General features: G+C 41.2%; 1 protein-coding gene and 1 pseudogene across 7 annotated transcripts in view; one reads left to right on the forward strand and one right to left on the reverse strand.

The window, feature by feature from the left end:
• The first annotated feature begins 2420 nt into the window (after window positions 1-2420).
• Window positions 2421-3688, forward strand: LOC116479637 (peroxisomal succinyl-coenzyme A thioesterase-like; annotated as a pseudogene).
• Window positions 3689-7922: 4234 nt separating this feature from the next.
• The window catches only part of ZNF566 (zinc finger protein 566), a 46198-nt gene continuing 40677 nt past the window's right edge, over window positions 7923-13443 (reverse strand). For 3 of the 7 annotated variants that reach the window (XM_032170632.2, XM_032170629.2, XM_032170631.2), the window contains exon 5: window positions 7924-13173. In XM_032170632.2, coding sequence (XP_032026523.1) covers window positions 12149-13173 — 1025 coding nt within the window. In that variant the 3' untranslated portion in view covers window positions 7924-12148. Of the gene's footprint in view, window positions 13174-13443 lie in introns of all 7 variants that reach the window. The other 4 variants (XM_032170633.2, XM_032170628.2, XM_058425207.1 and 1 more) reach the window with 2 other exon arrangements.

Raw genomic sequence — 13443 nt, forward strand, 5'->3', positions numbered from 1 at the left:
GTGTCCATAAATAACAGTTTTATTGGAACATAGCCGTGCTTGATTGTGTACTGTCTATTGCTATATTTGAGTTACAAGGACAGACTCGAGTAGTTACACAGACCAGATGGCCCACGCAGCCTAAAATACAGTCAGTTCTCACTATTCACAGTAGTTATGGTCTATAAACTTGCCGCAAACACGGAATTAGTGAATACCATTCCACTGCTTCTAGGGGAAATACAGGGTTAGTCTCCTGTAAGCATCTGGTCACATTTTAGTCAACTGATGAATGCATAAGCTTATTTTATTGTGTTTCTTTTTCTTTTTTTTCTTTCTTTTTTTTTTTTTTTGAGATAGGGTCTTGCTCTGTCACCCAGGCTGGAGTGCGGTTGTGGGATCTTGGCTCATTGCAACCTCCCCCTCTCGGGTTCCAGCAATTCTCCTGCCTCAGCCCCCGGAGTAGCTGGGAATACAGATGCATGTCACCATGCCCAGCTGATTTTTGTATTTTGTAGAGACGGGGTTTCACCATGTTGACCAGGCTGGTCTCGAACTCCTGACCTCAGGTGATCCACCCGCCTCGGTCTCCCAAAAGTGCTGGGATTATAGGCATGAGCCACCACGCCTGGCCTTATTGTGTTTCTATTTAAACACCTTAATATATATTATTGATTCATTAACATTGAACTCATGGCCAACAGCGCCATAACTCATGCCTGAATGAAGCTTATCTAACACATGTATTTTTTCTATAAGACACATGACCACTTTCTCATTCATAGGAACATCAACGGCACTTTAGCACTACTACATTTGCGGTCCCTTTGAAACAGCAAAATCACCAGCAAAAAAGCACAAAAATATGAGAAGCCAAGGTACTAAATGGACTGCAAAAAGGGTAGCTGTTTACAGTATGAGAGCTGAAATAAGAAGATAAGAGGGTCACTTTGTTTGACTTTGGCTGAGAACATGCCTGTTAAGGGACTCAAAAATGTTCACCGCTCTTCGGATGTCCACAAATGACCACAAAGGTGCTGCAAATATTGACTCTGGGTTTATAAAAAAGTTTTAGCAAGTAGATGAATTCACAAATACAGAATCTGTGAATGAAGATTGACTGTATTTACTATCAGACCCCTTAAAGAAAAGTTTGCCAATCCCTGTTTTTATATGTCCCTCTTAGTTATACAGCTAGTGTTTAAAAACTACTTGAAATAATTATTTTCCCTGTGCCACCAATTATGTCTATAATTGATTGTACCTCATTAAATAAGCAAAAAGAAAAAAGAAAGCTTTCTTTATAGAAGAAGGCCAGCTAATAACTATCAAGTGTTTGATTTTACGTGGCTTAGACACTCTGCTTCAAATGCACTTATGATGTTTGGTTTTAACAAGGATTTTGCACAGTATAGTGTTTTCCTTAAGTTCAATGTCATTTCTATGTCATGGCAGCTATCACCTGCAGTTAGGTAAGACAGTGACATCATTAACATGGATGCATTTTCATGGCATGAAGGCTAGCCATTGATGGGGCAATATTATAACACAATTTATCAGTAAACGCTGAGTTTTCTTTGAAGTCAGTCTCTGATTTCTTACAGTGCTTGATGTCTGCCTTGCCTGCTAGTGACCAATTCCCCTGCGTCTTTACAGAGCCTTGTTACTCACTCAGTGTAAAGACAGTGGGGGAAACAAGGTTTCCCAAAGTATCCTTATGTGCAAAAGTGTTTCTTACTACTTTGGAAATACTAAGCTGAGTTTAATATTTATTCTTTTTCTACCAACAGACACAAAAAGGACAAGTACATGCCTTAGAATATTCAATAAAATTTTCTACAGCGATATAGTTAAATACTCTTCTGTCTTCACTGCTTTTTTGTTTTTACTTTACTTGGAAATTGTAATTCTCTAGGAATAATGGGGCAGGAGTCTAAAATAATACTTTGTGGGAGTGAAGTATATATTTTTTCCAACTTAAAAAAAAAATCAGGCCAGGCGTGATGGCTCATGCCTGTAGTCCCACATACTCGGAAGGCCGAGGCAAGAGGATAGCTTGAGTCTGTGAGATCGAGATTACAGTGAGCTATGGATCGGTCACTGCACTCCGGCCTGGGCGACAGAGCGAGACCCTGTCTCAAAAGAAAAAAAAGGGGGAAAAAAAAAAAAAGTCTGCGCTCCCCGGGGCCCAAGGAGAGGAGTCTGGCTCCTTTTGCCTCAGACAAAAGGAGAGGAGTCTGGCTCCTTTTGCCTCAGACAAAAAGGAGTCCAGGGCGCCGGGTTAACTGGTCTAAAGTCCCAGGCGCTTTCTGGGACTGCTCAGCCACCGGCCGCTCCCGGCACCGGGAGACGCCGGACGCCCTCTGGACAATCGGCGCACTTGCCAAGATGTTGGGTGGACCTCGGGCCTCGACCTTAGGATTCCCCGCTCCGGCTCCGAGATGTCAGCAACGCTGATCGTGGAGCCCGCGGGCCACGGCTGCCGCGACAAGCCGGTGCGCATCGCCGTGCGCGGCCTGGCCTCGGAGCAGCTGGCAACGCTGCGCGCGCGTCCCTGCGCGACGAGAACGGCGGGCTCTTCCGGGCCCACGCGCGCCACTGCGCCGAAGCCCGCGGCGAGCTGGACCTGGAGCGCGCGCCCGTGCTGGGCGGCAGCTTCCGGGGGGCTCCAGTCCATGGGGCTGCTCTGGGCCCTGGAATCCAAGAAGCCTTTTTGGCGCTTTCTGAAGCAGGACGTACAGATTCCCTTTATCGTGGAGTTGGAGATGCTGGACGGCCACGACCCTGAGCCTGGACGGCTGTTGTGACAGGTGCGGCACGAGCGCGACTTCCTCCCACAGGGAGTGCGGCGCGAGTCGGTGCGCGCGGGCCGGGTGAGCGCCACGCTCTTCCTGCCGCCAGAACCTGGACCCTTCCTAGGGATCATTGGCATCTTTGGTATTGGAGGGAGCCTATTGGAATATGGAGCCAGCCTCCTTGCTGGCCATGGCTTTGCCACGTTCGCTCTAGCTTATTATAACTTTGAAGATCTCCCCAAGAACGTGGACAACACACCCCTGGAGTACTTCGAAGAAGCCCTATGCTACATGCTTCAACATCCCCAGGTAAAAGGCCCAGGCACTGGGCTTTGGGGCATTTCTCTAGGAGCTGATATTTGTCTCTCAATGGCCTCATTCTTGAAGAATGTCTCAGACACAGTTTCCATCAATGGATCCGGGATCAGTGGGAACAGAGGCATAAACTATAAGCAGAATAGCATTCCACCATTGCGCTATGACCTGAGGAGAATCAAGGTAGCTTTCTCAGGCCTTGTGGACATCGTGGATATAAGGAATGATCTTGTAGGAGGGTATGAGAACCCTAACATGATTTCAATAGAGAAGGCCCAGGGCCCCATCCTTTTCATTGTTGGTCAGGATGACCATAACTGGAGGAGTGAGTTGTATGCCCAAACAGTCTCTGAACGGTTACAGGCCCATGGAAAGGAAAAACCCCAGATCATCTGTTACCCTGGGACTGGGCTTTACATTGAGCCTCCTTACTGCCCCGTGTGCCCAGCTTCCCTTCACAAATCACTAAACAAACATGTGATGTGGGTTGGGGAGCCAGGGCTCATTCTAAGGCCCAGGTAGATGTCTGGAAGCCAATTCTAGCCTTCTTCTGCAAACACCTGGGAGGTACCCAGAAAACAGCTTTCCCTAAGTTGTAATGCATTTGGCTGTTGTTAACATGAGACAGTCAAGATCAGATTCTAGTGTTCAATAACCCTCTGTGAATCAGCTGTCTCCTGGATAACATTAAAGCCATGTCTTTGTCATTAAAAAAAAAAATCGGCCGGGCGCAATAGCTCACGCCTGTAATCCCAGCACTTTGGGAGGCTGAGGCGGGCCTCAGATCATGAGATCAGAAGTTCGAGACCAGCCTGGCCAACATGGCGAAACCCCATCTCTACAAAAAATACAAAAATCAGCGAGGAGTGGTGACAAGCACCTGTGATCCCAGCTACTTGGGAGGCTGAGGCAGAAGAATCGCTTGAACTGGGGAAGCGGAGGTTGCAGTGAGCCAAGATCATGCCATTGCACTCCATCCTGGAAGACAAGAGCAAGATTCTGTCTCAAGAAAAAAAAAATTAGTAAACTAGAAATCTGTGAACAAAGTATCATACATGTAACTTAATTTTCCCATAGATATAGGTAAAGAGAAGTTGTTTAGTTATAGCCTCTATCTAGCACAGCAATCTCCTCAAAACACAAGGTAGCCGCCCGGAGAGGCCACAGAGGAGATACCTAAGAGATCTAACACTGGGGATGTTTGCAACTGGAAATTAAATGACATTTTAGAAATGTACTTATCGATGTCAAGCCTTGATAGAGTGTTCACATCAGTCTGAAACCTAATACATGTTTTATATATAATAAATTTAAACAGCTTAATTCTCATCCATTCAAGATGGGAGAAAAACTAAGTTAATGTGATAAATGTATTGAGGCATTTGGCTTTCAATCAATGCTTCCTGATACTCAAAGTCTTCACAGGGAAGGAACCAAATAAATGCAGAGTATGGAAAAACTGAAGCCATACACATATTACTGTGTGGTAAATATTTCCACTGAAAGTCAAATCTTTACACTCACCAAAGCATTTCCATAAGAGAAAAGCTGTATATTAGAAATGTAAATGTTTTTATAGCAATTGAAATCTTTACAGAGGTAGAGAAATCTGGTAACTGTTATTAGTGTAGTAGGGATTTAAGCTAAGTTCTTGTCTCATGGTAGTCATCCAGGTTCTTGATGTTTTGAACAAAGAATTGGACAAAATGCACAAAGCAACAAAACAAGCAACGGAAGCACAGATTTATTGAAATGAAAGTGCACTCTACAGAGTGGGAGCAGGCTCAAGCCTCAAAGAGTGCTGGTTACAGAATTTTCTGGGGTTTTTTTTTGTTTTGTTTTGTTTTTTGTTTTTTTTTGAGACGGAGTCTTGCTCTGTCGCCCAGGCTGGAGTGCAGTGGCGCGATCTCGGCTCACTGCAACCTCCGCCTCCCGGGCTCACGCCATTCTCCTGCCTCAGCCTCTCCGAGTAGCTGGGACTATGGGCACCTGCCACCATGCCTGGCTAATTTTTTTTTTTTTTTTGTATTTTTAGTAGAGACAGGGTTTCACCATGTTAGCCAGGATGGTCTCGATCTCCTGACCTCGTGATCCACCCACCTCGGCCTCCCAAAGTGGTAGCTCTGTTTTTATTTTCTTGAGGAACCTCCATACTTTTCTCCGTAGTAGCTGTACTACTTTACATTCCCACCAACAGCATATGAGGGTTCTCTTTTCTCCACATCCTCACCAGCACTTGTTATTGCATGTCCTTTGGATAAAAGCCATTTTATTTTTATTTTATTATTATTATTATTTTTGAGACAGAGTTTCACTCTTGTTGCCCAGGCTGGAGTGCAATGGCACGATCTTGGCTCACTGCAACCTCTGCCTCCTGGGTTCAAGCGATTCACCTGCCTCAGCCTCCCGAGTAGCTGGGATTACAGGCGCCTGCCACCATACCTGGCTAATTTTGTATTTTTAGTAGAGATTGGGGTTTCTCCATGTTGGTCAGGCTGGTCTCGAACTCCTGACTTCAGGTGATCCACCCACCTCAGCCTCCCAAAGTACTGGGATTACAGGCATGAGCTACTGGGCCCGGCTTCCTAAAACCCATTTTAACTGGGGTGAGATGATATCTCATTGTAGTTTTGATTTGCATTTCTCTGAGGATCAATGATGTTGAGCACCTTTTCACATACCTGTTGGTCATTTGTATGTCTTCTTTTGAGAAATGTCTATTGAGATCTTTTGCCCATTTAAAAAATCGGATTAGATTTTTTTCCTGTTGAGTTTGAGCTCCTTATACATTATTAATCCCTTGTCAGATGGATAGTTTGCAAATTTTTCTCCCATGCTGTGGGTTGTCCCTTCACTTTGTTGTTTCCTTTGCTGTGCTCCAGAAGCTTTTTAACTTGATGTGATCCCATTTATCCATTTCTGCGTTCATTGCCTGGGATGTTGGGGTATTTATTACTCAAGAAATCTTTGTCCAGACAAATATCCTGGTCTTTAATCTTTGTTTTTTTCTTCACAGGCTGGAATGCAATGGCGCGATCTTGGCTCACTGCAACTTCCGCCTCCCAGGTTCAAGTGATTCTCCTGCCTCAGCCTCCGAGTAGCTGGGATTACAGGCTCGCACCACCATGCCTGGCTAATTTTTTTTATTTTTTATTTTTTGAGATGGAGTCTCGCTTTGTTGCCAGGCTGGAGTGCAGTGGTGTGATCTCGGCTTACTGCAACCTCCGCCTCCCGGGTTCAAGTGATTCTCCTGCCTCAGCCTCCAAAGTAGCTGGGACTACAGGCATGCGCCACCACACCCAGCTAATTTTTGTATTTTTAGTAGAGACTGGGTTTCACCATTTTGGCCAGGATGGTCTCGATCTCTTGACCTCGTGATCCACCCACCTCAATCTCCCAAAGTGCTGGGATTACAGGCGTGAGCCACTGTGCCTGGCCGGTTTTTTCTTGTTTTGTTTTGTTTTGTTTTTTGAGACAGAGTCTTGCGCTGTTGCCCAGGCTAGGGTGCAGTGGCATGATCTCGGCTCACTGCAGTCTCTGTCTTCCAGGTTCAAGCGATGCTCCTGCCTCAGCTTCCAGTTTCTGGGATTACAGGCACATGCCACCACATCTAGCTAATTTTTGTTATTTTAGTAGAGACGGGGTTTCTCCATGTCGGCCAGGCTGGTCTCAAACTCTGGACCTCAGCTGATCCACCTGCCTCTGCCTCCCAAAGTGCTGGGATTATAGGTGTGACCCACCATGCCTGGCCTCATTTTGATTTGATTTTTGTATATGGTGAGACATAGGGGTTTAGTTTCAGTCTGCATGTGGATATTGTTTTCCCAGCACCATCTACTGAAGAGACTATTGTTTCCCCAACATATGTTCTTGGCACCTTTGTTGAAAATGCGTTCATTGTAGATGTACAGATGTATTTCCAGGTTCTCTATTCTGTTCCATTGGTTGATGTGTCTGTTTTTATGCCAGTACCATGCCGTTTTGGTTACTATAGCACAGTAGTATAATTTGAAGTCAGGTAATGTGATTTCTCCAGTTTTGTTCTTTTTGCTGAGGATGGCTTTGGATATTCTGGGTCTTTTGTGGCTATTTTTTCTATTTCTGTGAATAATGTCATTGGTATTTTTATAGGGATTGCATTGAAACTGTGGTTTATTTCTGTAGTTTACACTTAGAGTAAAATGACAGAATGTCTACACAGAATCCTCACAGATATAAAGTATAGATATTGCCCATCACATTTTCAGCTGAATAAAAATGGAATGGAAATAGGAATAGAAAATCATAGCCTGTACTAGAGACCATGGAGAAATTAAGGGTCCAATGAAGGGAGGTAATATACACACAGTTTTAACACATTTCGCCAAGGCAATAAGTCATTTCTCTTATAACACACAAACAAGAGTAGGGCTAAAAATAGGAAGAAGAAAACAAAATCTCAAAAACTGGCTCTTCTGTAAAAAATGAGTAAAATATGGTAAAAAAAAAAAAAAAAAAAAAGAAAAAAAGTGCTGCCCAGTACCCACTCTCACCAGGTCTGTGGTCTGCACATGCAATAAGAAAATAAGATGGCCCAGGCGCAGTAGCCCACGCCTGTAATCCCAGCACTTTGGGAGGCCAAGGTGGGCGGTTCACAAGGTCAAGAGATCGAGACCATCCTGGCCAATATGGTGAAACCCTGTCTCTACTAAAAATACAAAAATTAGCTGGGCATGGTGGCATGTGCCTGTAGTCCCAGCTACTCGGGAGGCTGAGGCAGGAGAATCACTTGAACCCAGGAGGCAGAGGTTGCAGTGAGCCAAGATTGTGCCACGGCACTCCAGCCTGGCGACAGAGGGAGACTCCGTCTCAAATAAAATAAAATAAAATAGATATAAAAAATATTGTGAGATAGGTATGTCACCTTTATCTGCAGATTATATAACTACAGAGCTCAAAAGAATCTATGACCTTATAAGCAGCACCCTAATAAATTTTCAGATATTACTAGCATATTTTAAGTATTGTGAGACATCACAGTAGATGGTGTTATTATTAGATATTAGAGGGTCAGGAGGATGAAGAGTTATAAAAGAAACCTCAAGATGTGTTAATGAATTCCACTCAGTGTCAACTGTTTGTTCATGTAGGATACTCTGCATTTAAACTGAGTGAAATTCAAAATATAATCCTAATGTGTTTTTCATTGGAAAATAAATGAGTCAAAAATTCTCATGAAGAAACATCTTTATTTCCAAATAATAAACTATATATTAATAATATATACATACATCTTTATTTCCAAGTAATAAAAGCTACTGAAAAGTGTCAAGGATTGCTAGAATATGGAGAACAGAAATAGATGTATGCGAGCATTTAATATACAACTGATAGTATTTTAATTCAGCAGGAGAAAGGTGAATAATAGTTACTTCTGGCATAATTGGTTTTATTCCTGGATAGAAACAAGTCTGACATCCTGCATTATATTGTATAATCAATTCCTGATATATTAAAATATTAAATCTCTGTGTATACACACTCACAGAATCAGATATATGAAAAACTGCACTCCGCTCCTTTATTCTCTTGCCCTCTGAAATCTTCTAGAAGCAAAACCTCCCTAGGAAACAGAAAACACTGGAAATGATGCTGGGTGCGGTGGCTCATGCCTACAATGCCAGCACTTTGGGAGGCTGAGGGGGGTAGATCACTTGAGGTCGGGAGTTTGAGACCAGCCTGACCAACATGGAAAAATGCGGTCTCTACTAAAAATACAAAATTATCCAGGTGTGGTGGCACATACCTGTAACCCCAGCTACTTGGGAGGCTGAGGCAGGAGAATCTCTTGAACCTGGGAGGCGGAGATTGCAGTAAGCCAAGATTGCACCATTGCACTCCAGCCTGGGAAACAAGAGTGAAACCCTGTCTCAAAACAAAACAAAACAAAAACACTGGAAATGACTTGGGGAGCTTATTTTATAGAAATAAAACAGGCAAGAATACAAAGTGTTTGTTACAGCATTACTTTTAGATGGCAAAAAAGCACAAACCATCCATAATATCACAATTGGGAAAGTGGTTGAAAAGGCATTGGTAAATAATACTGTGGCACATACTGTAACCATCAGAAAGACTGTTAGATCATCATCTACTGAAGGAAAATCCAAAATGTACAGTTGAATGTAAAAAAGCAAATTTCAGGGAAATGTATAGTTATCCATTTTTTCTGTAAGAACATAATGAAATAAATGTGTTAATGTTTTAGCATGAAGAAATATATGGGTAATATACACAACCTTTAAATATTATTCAGAAAAAAATTGACAGAGGAGAGGGAATGAGGAACGGAGAAGAGCAAAGATAATCATTTTTTCTTTTTTTCTTTTTTTTTTTTTGAGACAGATTTTTTTGAGACTCTGTCGCCCAGGCTGGAGTGCAGTCAGGATCTCAGCTCACTGCAAACCCTGCCACCCGGGTTCAAGCGATTTTCCTGCCTCAGCCTCCCAAGCAGCTGGGACTACAGGCACATGCCACCACGCCCAGCTAATTTTTGTATTTTTAGTAGAGATGGGATTTCACCATATTGGCCAGGCTGCCACCTGCCATGGCCTCCCAAAGCACTGGGATTACAGGTGTAAGCCACTGTGCCCAGCCCCTTTTCTTTTTCTTTAATGGTACTGTTTCATTAATTTGGGTGCAAATGCACTATCTCTATAATTTTAGATGAAGAACTTTATAAAAGACATAGGCACACAAGAAAAGAAAGTAAACAAAATTTCATTTGGCAGTTCTCAGTTTGACAATGCAGAACATTACAACAGTCCATTTTTAGTAATTCTCTCCTTTGTAGGTTATTTTTGCTCACTCTACTTTTCTCAAATTTATTATGAAATATTTTACTTCCTTATGCCAGTAAAGTACAGTGACACAATGTTCAGAGAGACCCGTCTACACAGGATCTAAGAAAAAAGGAAGTGGGGCATAAAATAACAGTTCTACAGACATAAACTTCATCCTTCCACACGTGCGATCTGTCCAGTGTGGGGAGCTGCTTGCTGAGCATGTTTTGAGCACAGGGAAGGCCCATTTCAAAACACTAACTTAACCCCAAACAAAGCTACACTGTGGACTTTATTTTTATTTTATTTTTGTAAGTCTCATTCTGTCGCCCAGGCTGAAGTGCCATGGCGTGATCTTGGCTCACTGTAACCTCCGCCTCCTGCGTTCAAGTGATTCTCCTGCCTCGGCTTCCCCAGTAGCTGGGATTACAGGCATGTGCCACCACGCCTGGCTAAGTTTTGTATTTTTTAGTAAAAATGGGGTTTCAACATGTTGGCCAGACTGGTCTCAAACTCCTGGCCTCAAATAATCCTTCCACCTCAGCCTCCCAAAGTGCTGGGATTACAGGCGTGAGCCAAGATGTGTACTTCTATATAACTGAAATAGTTCCTTGAACATTTGATAAAGTTTTCCTTAGAAAGAAACTGGATTTGGTGCTTAATAGTTAACTGATCACATGCTAATTGTTCCCTGTTCTCTGTGTTTATGAGAGTCCTCGAAGAGTCCTAATTTTCTTAGAGTCAATATTGATGTATATTTTCCTTAAAAATCATTTTGTTTAAATTTTCAAACGCATCAGAAAAAAGCATTATATTCAACAGAACCTTTCAAATCTGTAACTATGTTTCTATCTCTGTCCATTTTTTAAACATGACGCTGTTTCTCTTTTCATACTTTTTTTCTCATTAGTGCACCAATATTTTGTTTATGTTCTCTTTTCTTTTTTACTGGGTATATAATGCGACAAAAAGAGTATTAGTCGGAATAAAGTCCTTCACACACATTATTCTCAGTACTTTCCCCACCAATACCTAGGATTATTTCATATTCAATAGGAAGTACATGATGATGGGACATTTTCTTAACTTGTTACCTTCAAAGGGTCTTTCTTCAGTCAAATACCCTGCCTAATGGTGACTAAGTTCTGCAGAAGTTAAAAAGCCTTTCTACAAATAATAATACTGATGATGATGAATATAATAACAATGACTAACATTCAGTGAGTATGTATTTATCATGTCAGGCACAATTCTAAGCACTTTATGGGTCTTAATTCATTTAATCCTCACAAAGCATTATGAGGTAGGTATAATTATCCCCCATTTTATAATTTTTACTGAGACATGCATGTATATATAAACAGAAAAATGATCAGTAATAAATAATGAACTGATAAAGACTATCCTTTGGGATATGGTCAAAGGGTACATTTGCCTTTTTGTAATGTTTGCATCTATTATAAGGAAAGTATATTCACACATTAATTCTGCAATTAAAAGATATGATACAAAGATGTGCTTAGGGAGAATGTCCATCAGGGACTTGTATTTTGGCATGGATTATGGCAAAATATCTAGAGGAGACTACGATATCCACCAATAGGATTTCATAAGTGATATTACAGTAACACAACAAAACACCATGAAGATAATGAAGGATCTCTATTGAGTAAAATGGTGTTCATGAACATTTTTACAATAAGAAAGCCTTAATGTTATAAAGAGCAAAAAGAATAAGCCATCTTCAAAAATAAAGAGGTCACTTCTCCCAGGTACTAAAGGTATTTTTAAAATAGTATACAAATCAGGATGTAAACAGATGAAATTTATAGCCATATAAATTTAATATGGATTAAAATACTAAGAATGTAACAATTAGGAGAAATTAGGGGAAAAAATGAAAATCACAGGACTACATTTCTACAAAAATTCTCTGATGTTAAGAAGGTTAGAAAGGTGTTAAAGGTGCTGTCATTTTCAGTACGACAGACTGAATTATCTATCATATTGCTAGACTGAATTATCTGATGTCAAGAGAAATGAGAGTTTAGTTAAGGGCTTCCAAAGTATATTCTATTCATAGAGTATTTCTCCAACATTATTTTTCCCAGGTTGAATAAGCTGCAGTCCACAAATAAAATGTTTCTATATTATTCTATCTAGAGGAATTATTCACAAGATAAATTCTGTTTTCAGCCATAATTAAAAGCCTCCCTACACATTTCATATATTGTTTCATCACCAGTACAAATTTTGATGCTGAATAAGCTGTGGGTCATAATTAAAGTTCTTCCCACATTCCCTATATTCATAGGGTTTCTCACTAGTATGAATTCTATGATGACTAATAAGCTGTGAACTCTGAGAATAAGCCTTCCCACATATCTTACATTCATAGGGTTTCTCACCAGTATGAATTCTCTGATGTCTAGTAAGGTCTGAGCCAGAACGAAAAGCCTTTTCACATTCCTTACATTCATAAGGTTTCTCACCTGTATGGATTCTTTGATGTTTAATAAGTTGTGAGCTCTGACTAAAGGCATTGCCACATTCCTTACATTCATAGGGTTTTTCCCCAGTATGAATTCTCTGATGTTGAGTAAAGTTTGAGCCACTACTAAAGGCCTTCCCGCATTCTTTGCATTCATAAGGCTTCTCACCTGTGTGAATTCTCTGATGTCGAGTGAAGTTTGAACCACTACTAAAGGCCTTCCCACATTCCTTACATTCATAGGGTTTCTCACCAGTGTGAATCCTGTGATGTCGAGTAAGGTCTGAGCCACAAATAAAGGTTTTTCCACATTCCTTACATTCAAAGGGTTTCTTGCCAGTATGAATTTTCTGATGATGAGTGAGTCTTGAGGGATGTCTAAAGGACTTTCCACATTCCTTACATTCATAGGGCTTCTCAATGGTATGAATTATCTCATGTGTAGCAAATTGTGAGCCATGTCTAAAGGTTTTCCTATATTCTTTAGATGCACAGAATTTCTTTTTACTATTAATGATTTGCTGTAACATAAAGGATGGATGGTGACTCAAAGTGGGCAGATCTTCATGAGTGAATATCAATTGATTGAAATGTCCCCCCTGAGAGCCGAGTTGTTTCTTAAACTGGATATTACATTCCCAATCATCTCTGAAACTGGAGCACTGAAAATCATGTCTTGTGAGCTTTTCCATTATTTCCCACTGGGTTGATTCTATTTCATAAATTTCCTTTTTCAGAAATAATTTCTTGGTTTCACATCTTGATTCCAGGACTGAAAGAAAATACGAAAGTAATCACTCACATTTTTCTTATTTGGGAGAAACGAAACTTCAATCAATATGGGAGAATTCAACTGAATTTTTTTACAAATGGATGAGGAAAAAAGAGAGAAGACAGGTTACATAATAAGATGAGGGTAGTGATTAGGAAAACAAAGTAAGTCGCTGGTTCCCAAACATTGCTATAGATCAGAATTACTTTGGGAAGCTTGCTAAATATACACATGCCTTAGTCCTATCTCCCTTGTTAAAGGATGACTCTA

The sequence above is a fragment of the Hylobates moloch genome, unplaced genomic scaffold, assembly GCF_009828535.3.
Source record: "Hylobates moloch isolate HMO894 unplaced genomic scaffold, HMol_V3 SCAFFOLD_12, whole genome shotgun sequence".
NCBI lineage: Eukaryota > Metazoa > Chordata > Mammalia > Primates > Hylobatidae > Hylobates > Hylobates moloch.